The sequence below is a fragment of the Takifugu rubripes genome, chromosome 14 (genome assembly GCF_901000725.2).
Source record: "Takifugu rubripes chromosome 14, fTakRub1.2, whole genome shotgun sequence".
NCBI lineage: Eukaryota > Metazoa > Chordata > Actinopteri > Tetraodontiformes > Tetraodontidae > Takifugu > Takifugu rubripes.
In genome coordinates this window covers 13,793,803-13,808,439 of record NC_042298.1, presented here as the reverse complement: position 1 = coordinate 13,808,439, position 14,637 = coordinate 13,793,803, and the positions used below count along the sequence as shown (strand labels likewise).

General features: G+C 40.9%; 1 protein-coding gene across 6 annotated transcripts in view; it reads right to left on the bottom strand.

Moving 5' to 3' along the window:
• ldb2a (LIM domain binding 2a) overlaps positions 1–14,637 on the bottom strand; it is a 54,604-nt gene that overhangs the window by 28,963 nt on the left and 11,004 nt on the right. For all 6 annotated transcript variants that reach the window (XM_011610978.2, XM_029847178.1, XM_029847177.1 and 3 more), the window contains exon 2: positions 12,058–12,160. In XM_011610978.2, coding sequence (XP_011609280.1) covers positions 12,058–12,160 — 103 coding nt within the window. The remainder of the gene's footprint in view (positions 1–12,057; positions 12,161–14,637) is intronic.

Genomic DNA, 14,637 nt, shown 5'->3' with positions numbered 1-14,637 from the left:
AACGAGTTATTATTCATGTTCTGTTTTGAAAGGTATCTTTATTCAAACCTCGACTCAGTACTGTTCATGTAAAAGTTTCGAGCGACTGTATCTGCGACATCAGCCCGGTAAATATACAGACACATTTAAGCAGGGAGAATAAGAAAGAGTGGAGATAAACTCTGTACGCGATGCAGAAACGGCACCTCTGCAGTACGGAACAGAAGAGAGCGGGTAGAAGAATGGACGATCCATAATGTCTGCATCCTGCAAATATTGAAGCGCTTGCATGGTGCAAGGGCCAGAGGGAGCAAAAGGGATACAGCTGGGCACTTTTATGGTTTTAAATTATTTAAATCAATACTTATTATCATGCCTAAATGAGTAATAAGAATAACTTGGTAGTGCAAATAGCTTTTAAAATTCTAGTACAGAAATGGATCATTATTACATCCATAGACAGATCCTGGAACATTGATTTTAAGAAATAAAGATTACAAATATGGATTTGGTGTTTTCTAAGCATTTACTAAATCTTGGTGATCCCATGTTGTTGACTTAAACCCCGAAAGATGTGTTGCGCCTGCATTATGTCACGTCAGATTACGCCATGTCACGCTAAATTAGGAACAAACATAAAAGGACATTTGGGATCAGCGTGGCAGAAGCTACTGTTCGGTGCCGTTTGGAGCGTATGTTTTCCCAGCGGAGGAATAACACATCTGCTACATGTTTACAATGAAACGCATTCAGTCCCGTCCCATTGCTATCCCAGTCCCCAGTGTGAAAAATGACTGAGCAAGGGTTCAGCGCCCCTCTGGAGGATGACTGTCCCCCTGCTGGATGCTCTCTTCTGTCTCATAATGTAGAAATAAATTTGGGCCAAAGCAAACAATCTATCAGACCTGAAAAGCTGTACATCAACAGCACTTATTGATTTTTTTTCACCTTTTTCACCTTGTTTGCTTAGACCTGGTATGGATAACATGCAATATGATGGGCTGGAAAACACTGATAAAATCAATTATTAACCTATGTGTTATGACTGGTGAGCTGCTCATGGAGGAAAACCAAGCTGACAAATCGATCTGTGTGGGTGATCAATGGCTGAGGAGGTCCAAAACTACATGGCAAATAAATGCCTGTCTTCATCTAGTCATATCTCCATCTAAATAGCCACAGCACTAGGTCGAGCGGGGGGGGGGCACCAGAATGAAGGGGTATTAGATCATTGGTGAACTGATTAAGGTCAGTGTTTGTCAAGCCTCTTTCAAAGTAGACTGTTGCAAAGTGCCTCACTGAAAAAAATATGCAGTGATAAATAGCTAATGTTTACGCAGCAGCGGTCAGACCAGTTACAGTAAAGGAAGGAAAGTCACATTGCTGCTTTTTATAGTGAGATCCAACTCGGTGCAGACAAGCAGTGTTTTTCCATGATATTCCTGGATGGCGACAGAAAATTATAATCGTAGCTCAAAGGCCTCATAAGATGTGTGACGTCAGTTTGTCATTGTGCGTCACAAGAGAAACTACAGAGATTTTCTCTTTCTTTTTTCATTGATTTATCATTTTAGCATGATTTTTCTTGTCCAAATCATAATATTATTCAAGCAGTTGAGGAAGGGTTAAACACATCCTGCATATATTTTAGTGGCTGGCAAGAAAGCGCAAGCACACACGCACGCACGCACGCACACACGCACGCACGCACGCACACACACACGCACGAACACAAACACACACACACGCACACACGCACACACAAACACACAAGAATGTGGGAATCACTGCCCAGAACATGAAATATTCATCAGTCATAAAACTTTAATTCAATCTCTCTCTCTTTCTCTCTCTCTCTATTTCTCTCCCTCTCTCTTTCTCTCTCTCTCTCCTCTTCCTCCCTCTTTCTTTCTTTCTTTCTCAACTTGCTGGACTGTATTCAGATCTGTGAGGTAAATGCTTCTCCACATCCCCTGCATTGAAAAACAATATTGGAAATCATTTGAGAAAAAAGCTTCAATTGCCAAAGAACATCATGAAGACGATGCAGTGTTTTAGACAGAAGAAACCAGCGTAGTTGGAAATTACATTCTATAAAAGCGGCTGGGTGGCAAATAAAATAACAGCTCACATTCAGTGCTCCGAGTCCCCCCGTTGACATTTATATCACTACAATTTTAGAATAAAAGAAAAGAAAAGACAAGGACCAACAAAAATAAAATGATAACAATAAGGTTGTTTTTGTTCTACAGTCTTAGTTACCATCATTCCCTAGCAATACGTTTGGCCTCATGCAGACCACTGGACAGCAAATTATTATTCGTTCAAAATTAGTTGCACACGTGTATAAAAACATTGGGTTCAGAGAAGATCACAAGTGTTTTTTATTATTGTTTATTATTATTTCACCCACACCAAATTGCTGTCGTCAGGGACTGGGCTGCACCCGGCTGGGCAGAAATGTGCCCCGGTGTTTTGTGGTGAACCTTCACTCTTTACTTTATCATACTTGAGTGTACATTAACAGACCAGAAAATGGGCCGATATACGGAAGAATGTTGGTAACTTGGTAGTTTTAAAGGAAACGAGCGGAGGTGATCGAAGCGGCCATGAATCCGATCAGCTGTGACTCAAGTTTAAACTGTCTAAAATGAATAAATAGACTAAATATGGGGGGGAAAGACTTTATTAAAGCTATAGTACAGCAGGAGAGCTTGAGTAAGCGAGTGAGTGAGTGAGTGAGTGAGTGAGTGAGTGAGTGAGTGAGTGAGTGAGTGAGTGAGCGAGCGAGTGAGTGAGTGAGTGAGCGAGTGAGTGAGTGAGAGAGTGAGAAAATGGCAGCAGTTCAAGCTCTCTTAACAAAACTGTCTTTAACCTATTTTAAACATCTGATCTCTAAGAAGCAGCTAGAATGTCTCAGAAGTCCATATGTGTGTTAGATAAAACTTTTTTATGTTTTTTATTTAGTAACTGAGTAAATTACCGGTAGGTCACGTGTCACTGCCGACTATTTCATAAACAATGCTGCAAAATGTCACTTTTGTGCCACATTCATCATTCCCACAGAGGTCCACCGGCCCCTGAAAGCTATGCAAGAAAGTTTATGAGTAAACTATTCTGAACAGCATCTAATTAATCATTGCAGCACATTTTTAGGGAAAGGTTTTGAGTGGACAGGCTGACCATGTTCATCGGAAGAAAGTCAAGATGCGCTCTGTCCCGTTTTCTCAACATCTGCAGAGCAGTTTCGGTTGAACAGAAGTCTATTGCTCAGCCTCGTTGGGCGGAAATCTGAGACTGAGGAGGAGAAACTGATAAGGACAAAAGTCTAACAAGAGGAAGAGATGAAAAAATAAAGCAGAAAAACAGAGGGAGAAAGGGGGGAGAGAGAGAGAGATATCTCCATTCACCCGAATCCAAAGCCATGCATGGACGGTGACTGTCTCGGCAGAAGGGAAAAGGAAGGCAGGGGGAGGGGGGAGGTGAGCTGGATGTGTTGAGGGTGAAGGGGGGGTATGTCCCCTCGAGGCCAGCCCTCGTTCCCTCTTCACCTCCATCCATAATTCAACACCCCCCCCCCCAAACTACACACACACACACACACACACACACACACACCCATACAGCATCCCCAAGGCGCAGCTCAGGAGAGAGGACCCAACACGCAGAGGAGAAACGGGAGCGAGACAGCCCCCATCCCCGTGCTGCACACAAACACCCCAACCATGGACCGAATAGTCCCACATGCAGGACATGCCAGCGCTCTGTGGAATCATCTTTACTATTTGTTAAGGAAAAGTTCAGAGTGTGTGTGTGTGTGTGTGTGCATGCGCACGTACACACACACACACACACACAGACATGAAAAGCGAGACCCCTGGTGAGCCAGAATCAATGGTAATGAGCAACGCTTTGCTCTGTTTGGCCTGTGATAATCGAGCAGTGATCTAAAGGAGGCAATGATACCTGCTGCTCTCTGCAGCTCCCCTTGAATGTGTGTATGGGAATGTGGGTATCTTTAGGAGCCAATGTTTATGTGGTCTTGTTTTCAGTTTTATTAATTAAGTTGCAGCAACCATGTCAACAACAGTCATGGATTGCAACCCCCCATGTGGCGTTCAAGGCTAAAGCGATCAGCTTGAAACAAAAAGTTCAGGATAGAAACTTAACAATGCTGGAAACTCATTGTTTTTCTTACATCTTCTTTTTTCTGGTGAATATAAGGTCACAGGATATTACATGTAGAAGGCGATATTATATATGAAATAATTTAGTGTATGTAGTAAACTTTAGATTATGAAGCCAAGGATTTTTTTAAAAAAATGTTGCATTCATGAGCTGCGACATTTCTGTGACCTTTGACCGTCAAAATGAAATCAATTCATCTACGAGTTCAAGAATGACCCACACGAGGCTGCTCGCAGCGACCTTGACCTTTGAGAAAAAAAAAAAAGTCCTGGCGGAAATATCTGTAAAATATCGTGATGTGTTTCAGTGACGCGCAGCCAAAGCCGCATTTGGAGTGCGCCATAAACCTGGAATCACTTTGAATTCTTCACCTGGTTCGGGAAGCTGTTACTCCCCGAGTGTGTGTGTGCGCGCGCACACAGAACAGATAGAAGAGTTATTGAAAGATGAAAAAGCGCCACATAAAGATTTAATACCTTAAGTACAGTGGAGCAGACCATTTCACAGGCTGTGGAGACTGATGGGTCTCCAGCACACTGTATTATATATAAATGTGGACTTCTCCACATGTCAATAATGTGTTTGAGTGTGTATTTTGTAAATATGTCACTTTGATATCTGCTATCTTGTGTCTGATGTTGGTTTTTTAAATTATGCTGATTTTAGTCTTGCTTTTGTTTTCTGTGTGTAGAAGAGCGCCACAACAAGTCAGTGTGTGAATGGGTGCAGTATACTTTATAAACACACTGCGTGTTTTCCAGGTGGAATTCCGATACTACTACCCGGTGAGGATGGACATTCCATTCATTATTAATACTTCTTTCTTTCCCTCCTGTCTCAGAGCCCATCTTGTTGACCTTTCTGGAATGTTCCACAGTTAAAAGCTTGCACTCTACTCTTCATTATTTCATGAACCGCATGTTTGTCATCACGACTTGTACTAAACATTTGCAAAATTCCTTTCAGGACAACAAAACGTCAACCTCATGGGAAAGGTGTCTGTGGGAGACTTTAGGGACCATCGCAGATCTGCTTCTTTATAATCATTAAAATAAAGTGGTTCCCATTTAAAATGAAACTCTGAAATTTTGTTGTTTTGTGAATTATTTTGTCCTTTAAATCCAGTTTTTAGTTTTATATCCTCCATATTTGCATCCTATTCCGTCCAAATATATTTTGGCCTTTTCTTTCTTCTTTATGGTCTTTATGGATGTCTAGCTTGTTTTCAAAGTCTTTGACAGTAACACAGGGAGCATCTATGCAAATAAACCCAAAGAATAAACCCAGAGGAGGGAAACAGGTAAAGAACGAAAGAATAAAAGCTGGTGGAAAAGAAAAAAGATGGAGGAAGAGAAAAGGAAGATGATGGAAGCTATTATTTTGCTTGAAACATCTATTGTTTTTCAAACTGGAAGGGGAAGCTGGTCTTGTTTTGCTCTGGGACACGCTGAAGGTTGAGAAACAGGAAGTTCTGGGACCTGCCCATCCTCACGGATAGCTGGTGCCCTCCGATAGCTTTCCTCCACTTCCTGTAAACGCCGCACAATGGTTCCCACCCTGATCCAGGCCACCTGAAATTCAATACCAGCGTCTACTGTGCAGAAAATCTCTTATCCTTAATCTTGTCTATTCTAGTCTTGGATTATTCCTCCAATTATGGTACGTATTTTTGACTTAAGGTGACATTGATTGTTATTGTGATAATTTATTTTTTCTTTTTTTAAATGGAAGCAGAATTATGTATTTGAAATTTGGTAAATGTCTGTAGATTCCTTTATTCCCAGCAGGCCGTAAGTTAATTAGTTCAACTGTATAATAAACAGAAAGATTATCTGTGCTCATTGAATCCTTAATGTGTTTTCTCCAACTGCAAAGTATATGACACTAATTTAAGCATTAACATTATTGTAAGGACAATTACTAAGAGAGGGTGTCATTTATTTTATATATTAGACATACATTTGGGATAAAATCGTCATGATTCCTGGCAGTCCTTGAAATAGTTTTAACAACCTGAGGCGACTCTTCAGCAGGAAGACGGGAGGCACACCCACGGATTATCAAAAAGAAATTCAAAAATGTCAAAGAAGAGAAATAAAGGTGCTCACGTTTAAATGAGGGCTCGTTTTGATTGGCAACACCACATAAGACTGATTGAGAAAACATAATAATAAGGTCACAGGCTTCACCCCAGCTGTGCAAATGAGCATAATTGCATGATTATTTCAGTGGAACCTCAATTTTAATTTGTAAAATGTAATACTGTAATAGTCTGACATTAAAAATGTACATTTTATATGAAGCCTTTGATAAATTAATAATGAGAATTTCTGCATAGAAGTCATCATGTAACAAAAATCATATATAATAAAATAGATGTAATTATTCTGGATAAATATGGAGGTGCAGACGGAATATCAGAGCCAGGAGAGAGCTGACAGGGTGGACCTACAGACATATAGACAGACCCTTAAAGGTGGGCAGATTTCACAATGTGCGTGCGTGTGTGTGTGTGTGTGTGTGTGTGTGTGTGTGTATGTGTGTGTGTGTGTGTGTGTGAGAGAGAGAGAGAGAGAAAGAGAGAGAGAGAGTGTGTGTGTCTGCTGTGAGCTTCACAAAGTTGAGTCTGCAACTGGGCTGTCAGTCAAAAAGTATCTGCGTTATCCGTTGCTATACCAGAACAAGAAGCAGCAGGTTTGCACGGCTCCACCAATCAGCCGTTAGGAGACTATTTTCATATACATGATTTGTAGACATGAAGTTTAGGTTTAAAAACATTGATATGCCTGATCAAAACCTGTGAGCCAGGAAAAGATTAAGCATTGTTTCTCTAGTTCAGCATTAGCCAACTGGCTCAACTGATCACAGAATTGTATCATCAGTCACTCATCAACTAGCAGAAACTCCGATTAAGTGCAGCGATTCTCTCGTGTACTGAAAAATCACTGCTTCAGCCCTGTTTTCTGATCTCCGCTCTTTTCCTTTAAGCTGCTCTTTTTGGTTTTCAACACATCTGCATGTTGTCCGGTGCAGGCACAGATTACCAGCGATGACAGCGTCGGTAGATCTGGACAAAACACCTCAAGGATGTTGCGTCTATAATTTCTGGTTTAAATCTGTCAATTCTCCTGCTCCTCTTTTTCTCTCCCCATCTCTTTGTGGACAATCCGGCGCCGTGGTTTTCCCGGGCTCTGTCAATCAGCAGCAGCCTACATCTCAGCGCCGCAGCTGAGCCAGAGACGCATCAACCCGCCTGCCAATCACCGCTGCACACCTTCAATCCGTCCTATCCATCTCTCTGTAAAGCAGCTTTGCTCGCCCCCCCACCACCCCCCATCCTCCTTTCAAAACAGCCCCCTTCCACAGAAGCGCCGAGAGCCTCCTTTCACTCTCACGGCAACACAGGTCCACGTGCGCCTGCGCTCCGGAACACTCGCTCACGTCGACAAAACGCGCTCGGGGTGTGATACAGACGCACACGCCCATGAATGCACATGCAAAAACAAACAGAAGGGCAGAGACGGCCGTGCTCCAGTGTGTTCATACAGGACTCCACCTTTTCTTCCCCTCATTTTGTCATGCAATTTAATAATACACCCCCCCCCCCCCCACCACCACCACCACCACCACCACCACCACCACCACCACACACACACACACACACACACACACACACACACACACACAGACACAGACACACCTCCCCCCGACTGTCAATCTTGTATTCAGCAGAACAGAGTCCTGTCACAGGCTTGGACTTCCCACCACATATGGTGTCAGAGACATCAATATCCAGCACATGTCGATAATGTTTTCATGTTTTCACCGGTTCACATTTTTCCAACATGTGATTGTTAAAAGAATCCAATTAAGTCACAGTCAATTAAAAGTCACAATCTTTTCAATTAAAAAATCTAATTTGCACAACCTAAGTCATTTTTGTCTTTAAAGATCATTTGTATATACACTAGTAAAATAGTTATTTGATTTGCAACATAACAGAAATGTGTATTTCAAAATGCTGAAGGAATTTAGGCACAAGAGCGAACATGAAATTGATTTCAGTGGATGTTTAACTGAAATAGTTTATAACAATTGCTGAAACTGATAAATATTACAGGGAACATGCATACTTGTGAAGCCCGTTTATGTCAGAGACGGTTAAATCCATCCTTCTCCCTCATCCTTGCTAAATGATTAGCTGTGGTTTGCTGCTGGAATGGCAGCGTGTTCAGCACTGGGATGAGACGACCAACCGTCACTGTTGTGAGTAGTTTTCCCTGTTTGGCCCAAATCAGCCCACTGAACACGGAGGGTTCCCCCCTGGTGTTTGAACCTCTTCGAAGAGGAGCCTTGCTCTTTGATTGCATCATGGAGTGCAGCTTTCATCAGATGGCTCAAAGATTGCAGAGCCAGACAAGACAGAGGGGCGAAAGTTAAGGCCGCGGCAGGCGGGGGCGTAATTAGACAGAGTTTCTGATTATTTGCTGTGGGAAAACAATAAATGGCCTGCATGAACAGGGGATGGTTCTCACCATCATGGGGGAGGGGGGGGTGGTGGACTACAATCAGGAACCCAAAGAGGTCAGATAGAAACTAGCGCTAATAAAGCATGGCCTCCTTATTTTTCATTCTAAAGCTGCTTTTAAATATTCCAACATATTAGAAATTAGAAATGATACTGGTCCTTTTCAAAATGGTTGTGTAAGTAGTTGCTGATTATTAATTAATGTGTGTGTTATATAATCAGGAACATAGAATGACCTTTGACCTTTGACCTTTGAAATTTAAACATGACGTTTTAATTTAAACATATATATATATATATATATATATTGACACTCGGTCTAAGGAAATACAATTAAGAGACTGGACTTTTGCACTGATCAACACGAAGATTTGTCTAAAGAGTTTTTCCTTCGCGACGCTACAGTGAATACAACCTTGAGATGAGTTACAAACGCTTTCACAAATGCTCACGGAAAAAAATTAAATCTAATAATAATAATAATAAAAAAATCAAATGAGTAAAATTGGCTTTTTAAAAATCAGTGGCGAAGGTTATATAATTAGAGCACCATGACTGGAGTGAAATAATTGTTTTCTGGCAATTACGGTAAGCTTGTCAATATAAGCTGCTATATGATTCGAAATGCAATTTAGCTTTAAGAAAGACTGCAGATGTCACAGCTGCATGTCAGCATCAGCTTAGTGCAGAGAGGAACGCCCGCGACTCCTCAGAAGTGCTTAATAAATGCCAACATTAAAGAACAGAATTAGTCGACAGTTTGAGGAGGCAGTTGGACAAAAGCCTCCAGGATGTTTTTGATTAATATCGTTTCCAAAGTTCTGCATTTTTCAAATTTCTTCTCAATCGATTTGCGAAAATAAAATTTTGAAACACGGTCTGACCTTCGGTTTGCCCTGAACTCTACACCTCCCACACTCTCATGTCTCTGCTGCTCAGTCTGCTTTTATTAGTATTGATACTGTATACCAACAATATTCATGGGCAAATATTTCAGACTGAGGCTAAGGGTGGTGGGATCTGCATTTTAAATTTCACACCGTTAGCCGATACCCTTATTCAGAATTTTAAAGACGATTTCTGGGCCGTGCATGAAAGATTCAGGACTCCATGGATCCTTGATGGATAGAGACAAAGTGCTGCATCACAAAACTGAAGCTCTGTGATGGGAAATGTGCATGGAGGAAAGCTTCAGGGACAAAAGTTTGACTTTTCTTTATCCAATGAAAACACTGAAATGTCTGCTGGGAGAGGACAGAATCAGACTATTTAAATTTATATCTGTTTTATTGCAACAGACACCAAATTAAGATTCTAGAAGCGTCACATTGGGAAATGCGATTCCAGAATAGAAAGTAAAAGGCATGCAGGCTACAGTATATTGCGTAAATAATTCAAATTAACGCATACTTTGCTGCACAATTTTCAGATTTCTATTTATAACTTCCTTTTTCGCTTTGGCTGATTGAAGTTGTAATGTGAATCTCAGGTCATTCCCATTACAAGTCTGACAGTTCTTAACAAAGGGTGGGCGTGCAAAAGCGTCGATTAATTATCATTTTTGTAGACAGCAAATGTTTGTTTTTCAGCTTAGTGCCGTGTACGTTGGCTACATTAGACCATAAAAATGGGGTTAAATGCCAAAGTTGACAACGGACTGAGGATGTCGAGAGGCAGAAGATCCAGATTCTTTTAATAGCTAAATTGTTGTTTCAAATCTATGTTGCATTTTAAATTTATAACCCAGCTGCAAACTACATAAAGAGACGACATTATATAATATATAAAAGCAACAAAAAGTGCACAGATTAAACATCCAAACAGTGTAATTTTTCAAAATAGGATTTCTTTATATTTCCTTGTTTTCTCCTTTTTGAAATGAAGCTGTCTGATGAACTATTATGGTATGGGCTTATGCCGACCCGGCGCAATTTAAAGTTCGGAGAAACGCTTCTGACGTGCGATGGTGAGTCACCGCTGACGTGGTGTTAAGCCTCTAATTCCTGGGAGGACAGGGTTACCAGGCCAACACCACTGGGGATTTATATTTTACATCTGAAAAGCAAACCAGGTCCCTGTTCACAACAATTCACTTTCTTTCTGCTTCCATCCTCCTCCTCCTTGACTGAGCTGAATCACACACACGCACACAACCACAGCAGACGCGACACACATCTGTTCATTTCAGAGCACCACATTCTTATCTATGTCTGTGTGATATTCAATATGCTTCAAATATCAAAACACGGATTTATGCAGATGAGATGAAGGGGACAATATCACAAAGTCAATAACAGCCTCTCTGCTCTGTCATTTGCCACTGACGGCCTAACATAAAACCAAACACTGGGAACGATTTGTGAAATGTAGGCCTTTGAAAATGGTGAGCATGGACTGGTCTCAAAGAATTCCTCTACAGAATGGTTTTGGAAACCAAAACAGCCTTTTATGATTACTGACATTTTCAATGGCGCCTGTTTACTATAATCCCACAGGAAACCAAAGATGGTCATGCGTGTGCTAAATGGTGGGATCTGGAATTGGGTTCATGCGAGCCAGTGGTCAAGAGCACCAACATGAGCAGTCGTGTGATAAAAATAATTGTACCATACTAATGTATAGGGTAGCAAAGTGGGATGGCAGTATGTCATTTTTGTAACCTTCCCAATTCCTGTCAAAGGAGATGTTGATTACCTTATCCTATTTTATACGATCTGAATGTATATTTTGAATAAAATGGAAAGTGAGCACAAAACACATTAACGGTATATTGTGTTTTTATTGTTAATGTATGACAGACAGTGCAAAATATTCTGTTTTAATTCAGATATTAAACTTCTAATGAACCAGAATATTTGATGTAGGCTTTGTCACCCCCTACTGGATACCATACTTTTTTAGTGCTTACAGTAAAGCAGGGGGATAATGTGCTTCTATTATAATTTGGCACAAAAACAGATGTTTTGTGGAACAACTCTTCAGAGACATAATTAATATGTCGCCTATTTTCTGGGCTGTGGACCAGAATAAAGACTTGTGAAGACATTTTCACATTCCAAGGTTTAATCGGTGGTATTGTGCCACTATTGCACAATAGATAAAACTACTGTAAAGATGAAGTGATGCTGATATTTAGACAGACTCAGCCGAGCCGAGTGTGAGGGGGGGGGGGGGGGGGGGGGGGGGGGGGGGGGGGTTCAAGGCAGCCGTCTAGCTTGGTGTTTAAGCATTTTTAAGCTCATTTTTAAGCTAGCAGAAAGACAAAAATGCAGGATTTCATTTCAAACTAAGGCATACATCAATAATTACCAATATATGTGAGATGTATTTATTGATGCATGTAGCGATTGTAGGACACTTACTGTATCTCTTTGGTCCATCTTCGAGGCAGAAGGAAAGCGTGAGTGTCGCATCCTCCTCAAAAAACTCTGTAGCAAAGGCGTCCCACCACAAGCTGTCACTTTCCTGTTCAAGAATAACAACAACAAAAAAGAGAGATTCAGACACATTAAAAATACAAGAGCGAAAATAATACCTCTACACTCCTCTGTTTTCCAGTTTGCTTTAGGACTCTGTGCTTTGATATTAATAATCCAGCACATTTCCTTTAGTCAGGTTGTTGCCTTTGTTCTACTACATTGTCACGTTGTGTTTTTTACATAAATTCAATATTGATTCATCTGATAAAATGAAGATACGGAGGCCATGGAGTTTTCATGAAACCAGATAACAGAACATTGTTTCTTGAACGAAAACCACAAAATCCACAGGAAAAATATTTCTTCCCCCATATTATCCATATTTATCATTTATATGCGTGTTAATGACAATTTCAAGTTCAGTTTGGCAAAACAATGAATATTTGATGTGTCTTTAGTTAAATATTGTAAAATTCTCAGGTGTTATGAATCTTGTTCCTTGAAATTATTCCCCCAAACCAGCTGTTGCCCCCTGCTCTCCCTTCGTTTTCCTGGGTACAACCCCCATCCACTCAGCCTGTCTTCCTTCCTGTTCTCACCCCTCCACCTACCAATGTTTGACTGATGCTAATTTCCTCTGACACGTTATGACAGATCGCTGCATCTCATTCAGCTCAGGGCTGAGGGACGGCAGCCACTTCCCAGATGTTGACAATTAGCATTGTCACCATCAAATAGCGTCAAGCCTAATCGGTAACGACCAAAGCGCCCCGAAGGTCAATGTGTCTCCGACCTGATCAGCCAGACTCGCAGAGGGCGAGGTGGGATGAGGAAAAGCTGAACCTTCGACTCCATCAAGCTGCTCACTGAATCATTATGTGATCGTGAATTGTTGGGGAGACTTTTTTTGTGATCAATCAAGTCACAACATTTGCATTTCCTCCCAAAGGTGATTCTGTGAAATCAGAAGATTAAATGATACAGTAATGAACCTTAACAGCTTCTGCATAATTGTTTGTGCGATCGACACTTTTGAATGCAACAGGGATTGTTCAATAAAATGTACATTTGCTGCACCGTAGCCTTGATGAGTCGTGACGCATTTAGAAGTAGAATGGGTCTGTGAGCAGGCGGATGTCCTTACTACAGGGAAACACACCGCCAACTGGTGGCCTGGCATGGAATTACAGCATTTTCAACATTTCCTGCATTCCCGTAGAAATAGCGCTCGATTCTGACTGAAAATTTAAGAAAGACAATGGAGAAAAGGATACCATTTTTACCAGATCATTCCAGTGTTAATGGGGCTTCATCAAACCATTGTAATGTTTTATGTAGCTTTTGAAAAACACAATTACCCTTTTAAAAGTTTCCCTGTACTTTTTTGTCTACATGCGAAAAATCTTACAAGAGAGAAACAAATGGCAGAAAGTCATTGAACCCTCGCTTAAATAATTCATCGATACTCATTAAATAAAACAAATACTATGGTACAGCAGCTACAGCCTTTTAACATCTGACCTTTAATGAAATTACAACTATTTGTTATTTTAGCAATATTTAATAAAGCCTGATCCAAGTTTGATTTAAAAAAAAGAAGTGACTGCATCAATTATGAATGGAATGCATACGAGTAATAACAACATTGCCGTAGCAATCAATTTAAAAATAACATGTTGTCTGAGTGCATGTGTGTCGAGCAGCTGTCTACTGGGAGCCAACAGCAGGTGCGAGCACGCGTGAGTTTGTTTATGTCACACAGTTAAAATCAGTAGGGGAGAACAAGCAGCATGTGTGTGGTTTCTGTTGCATTGCATGCATTTTTTTCAGGAACAAAGGGATGGAGACAGAGTGCGAGACAGAAAGAAAGAGAGAAAGGGTGAGAGAAAAGGAGAGAGAGAGACAGCAAGCATTGCAACCTATGTTGAGATTGAGTTCAACCCATAATCCAATCGAGTAAGGGAGCAGAAACTCCCAGGATTGAGGGACAGTTAAGATAAGGGTTAACAAATCTCTCTCTCTCTCTCTCTCTCACACACACACACACACACACACACACACACACACACACACACACACACACAAAGGGAAACAGAGAGAGAGAGAGAGAGCTCCCTAAATCATTTAACTGTGACATTAAACTGCACAAATGATTCATAGTTTGTGTACAGTAGCATTGAATGTTTAATTCCAGTAGTATTAAATATAATAAAAGCACACACAACAGACAAAATCTCAACACAACTGATAGGATGAGATGATGCCGCTGATACTGTCACAGATTATTGTTATCATCAAGCTGCAGTAAAACGAAGACTCCGGTTTTTCCAACTCCAGACATAAATCTCAGTAGCCTTTAAAACAACTTTTCATATGCAAAGAAAGTGAGTGTTCAAAGTATTGTTGGGGGGGGATCAGCTCATAATAATCCACAGTGGTAATGTTCACTGTAATGAAACAACATGTCAGCCGGTGCAACAGTTTGGCTGATCTATGCTCCAGCAGCAGCTCTTCCAGCTTCAG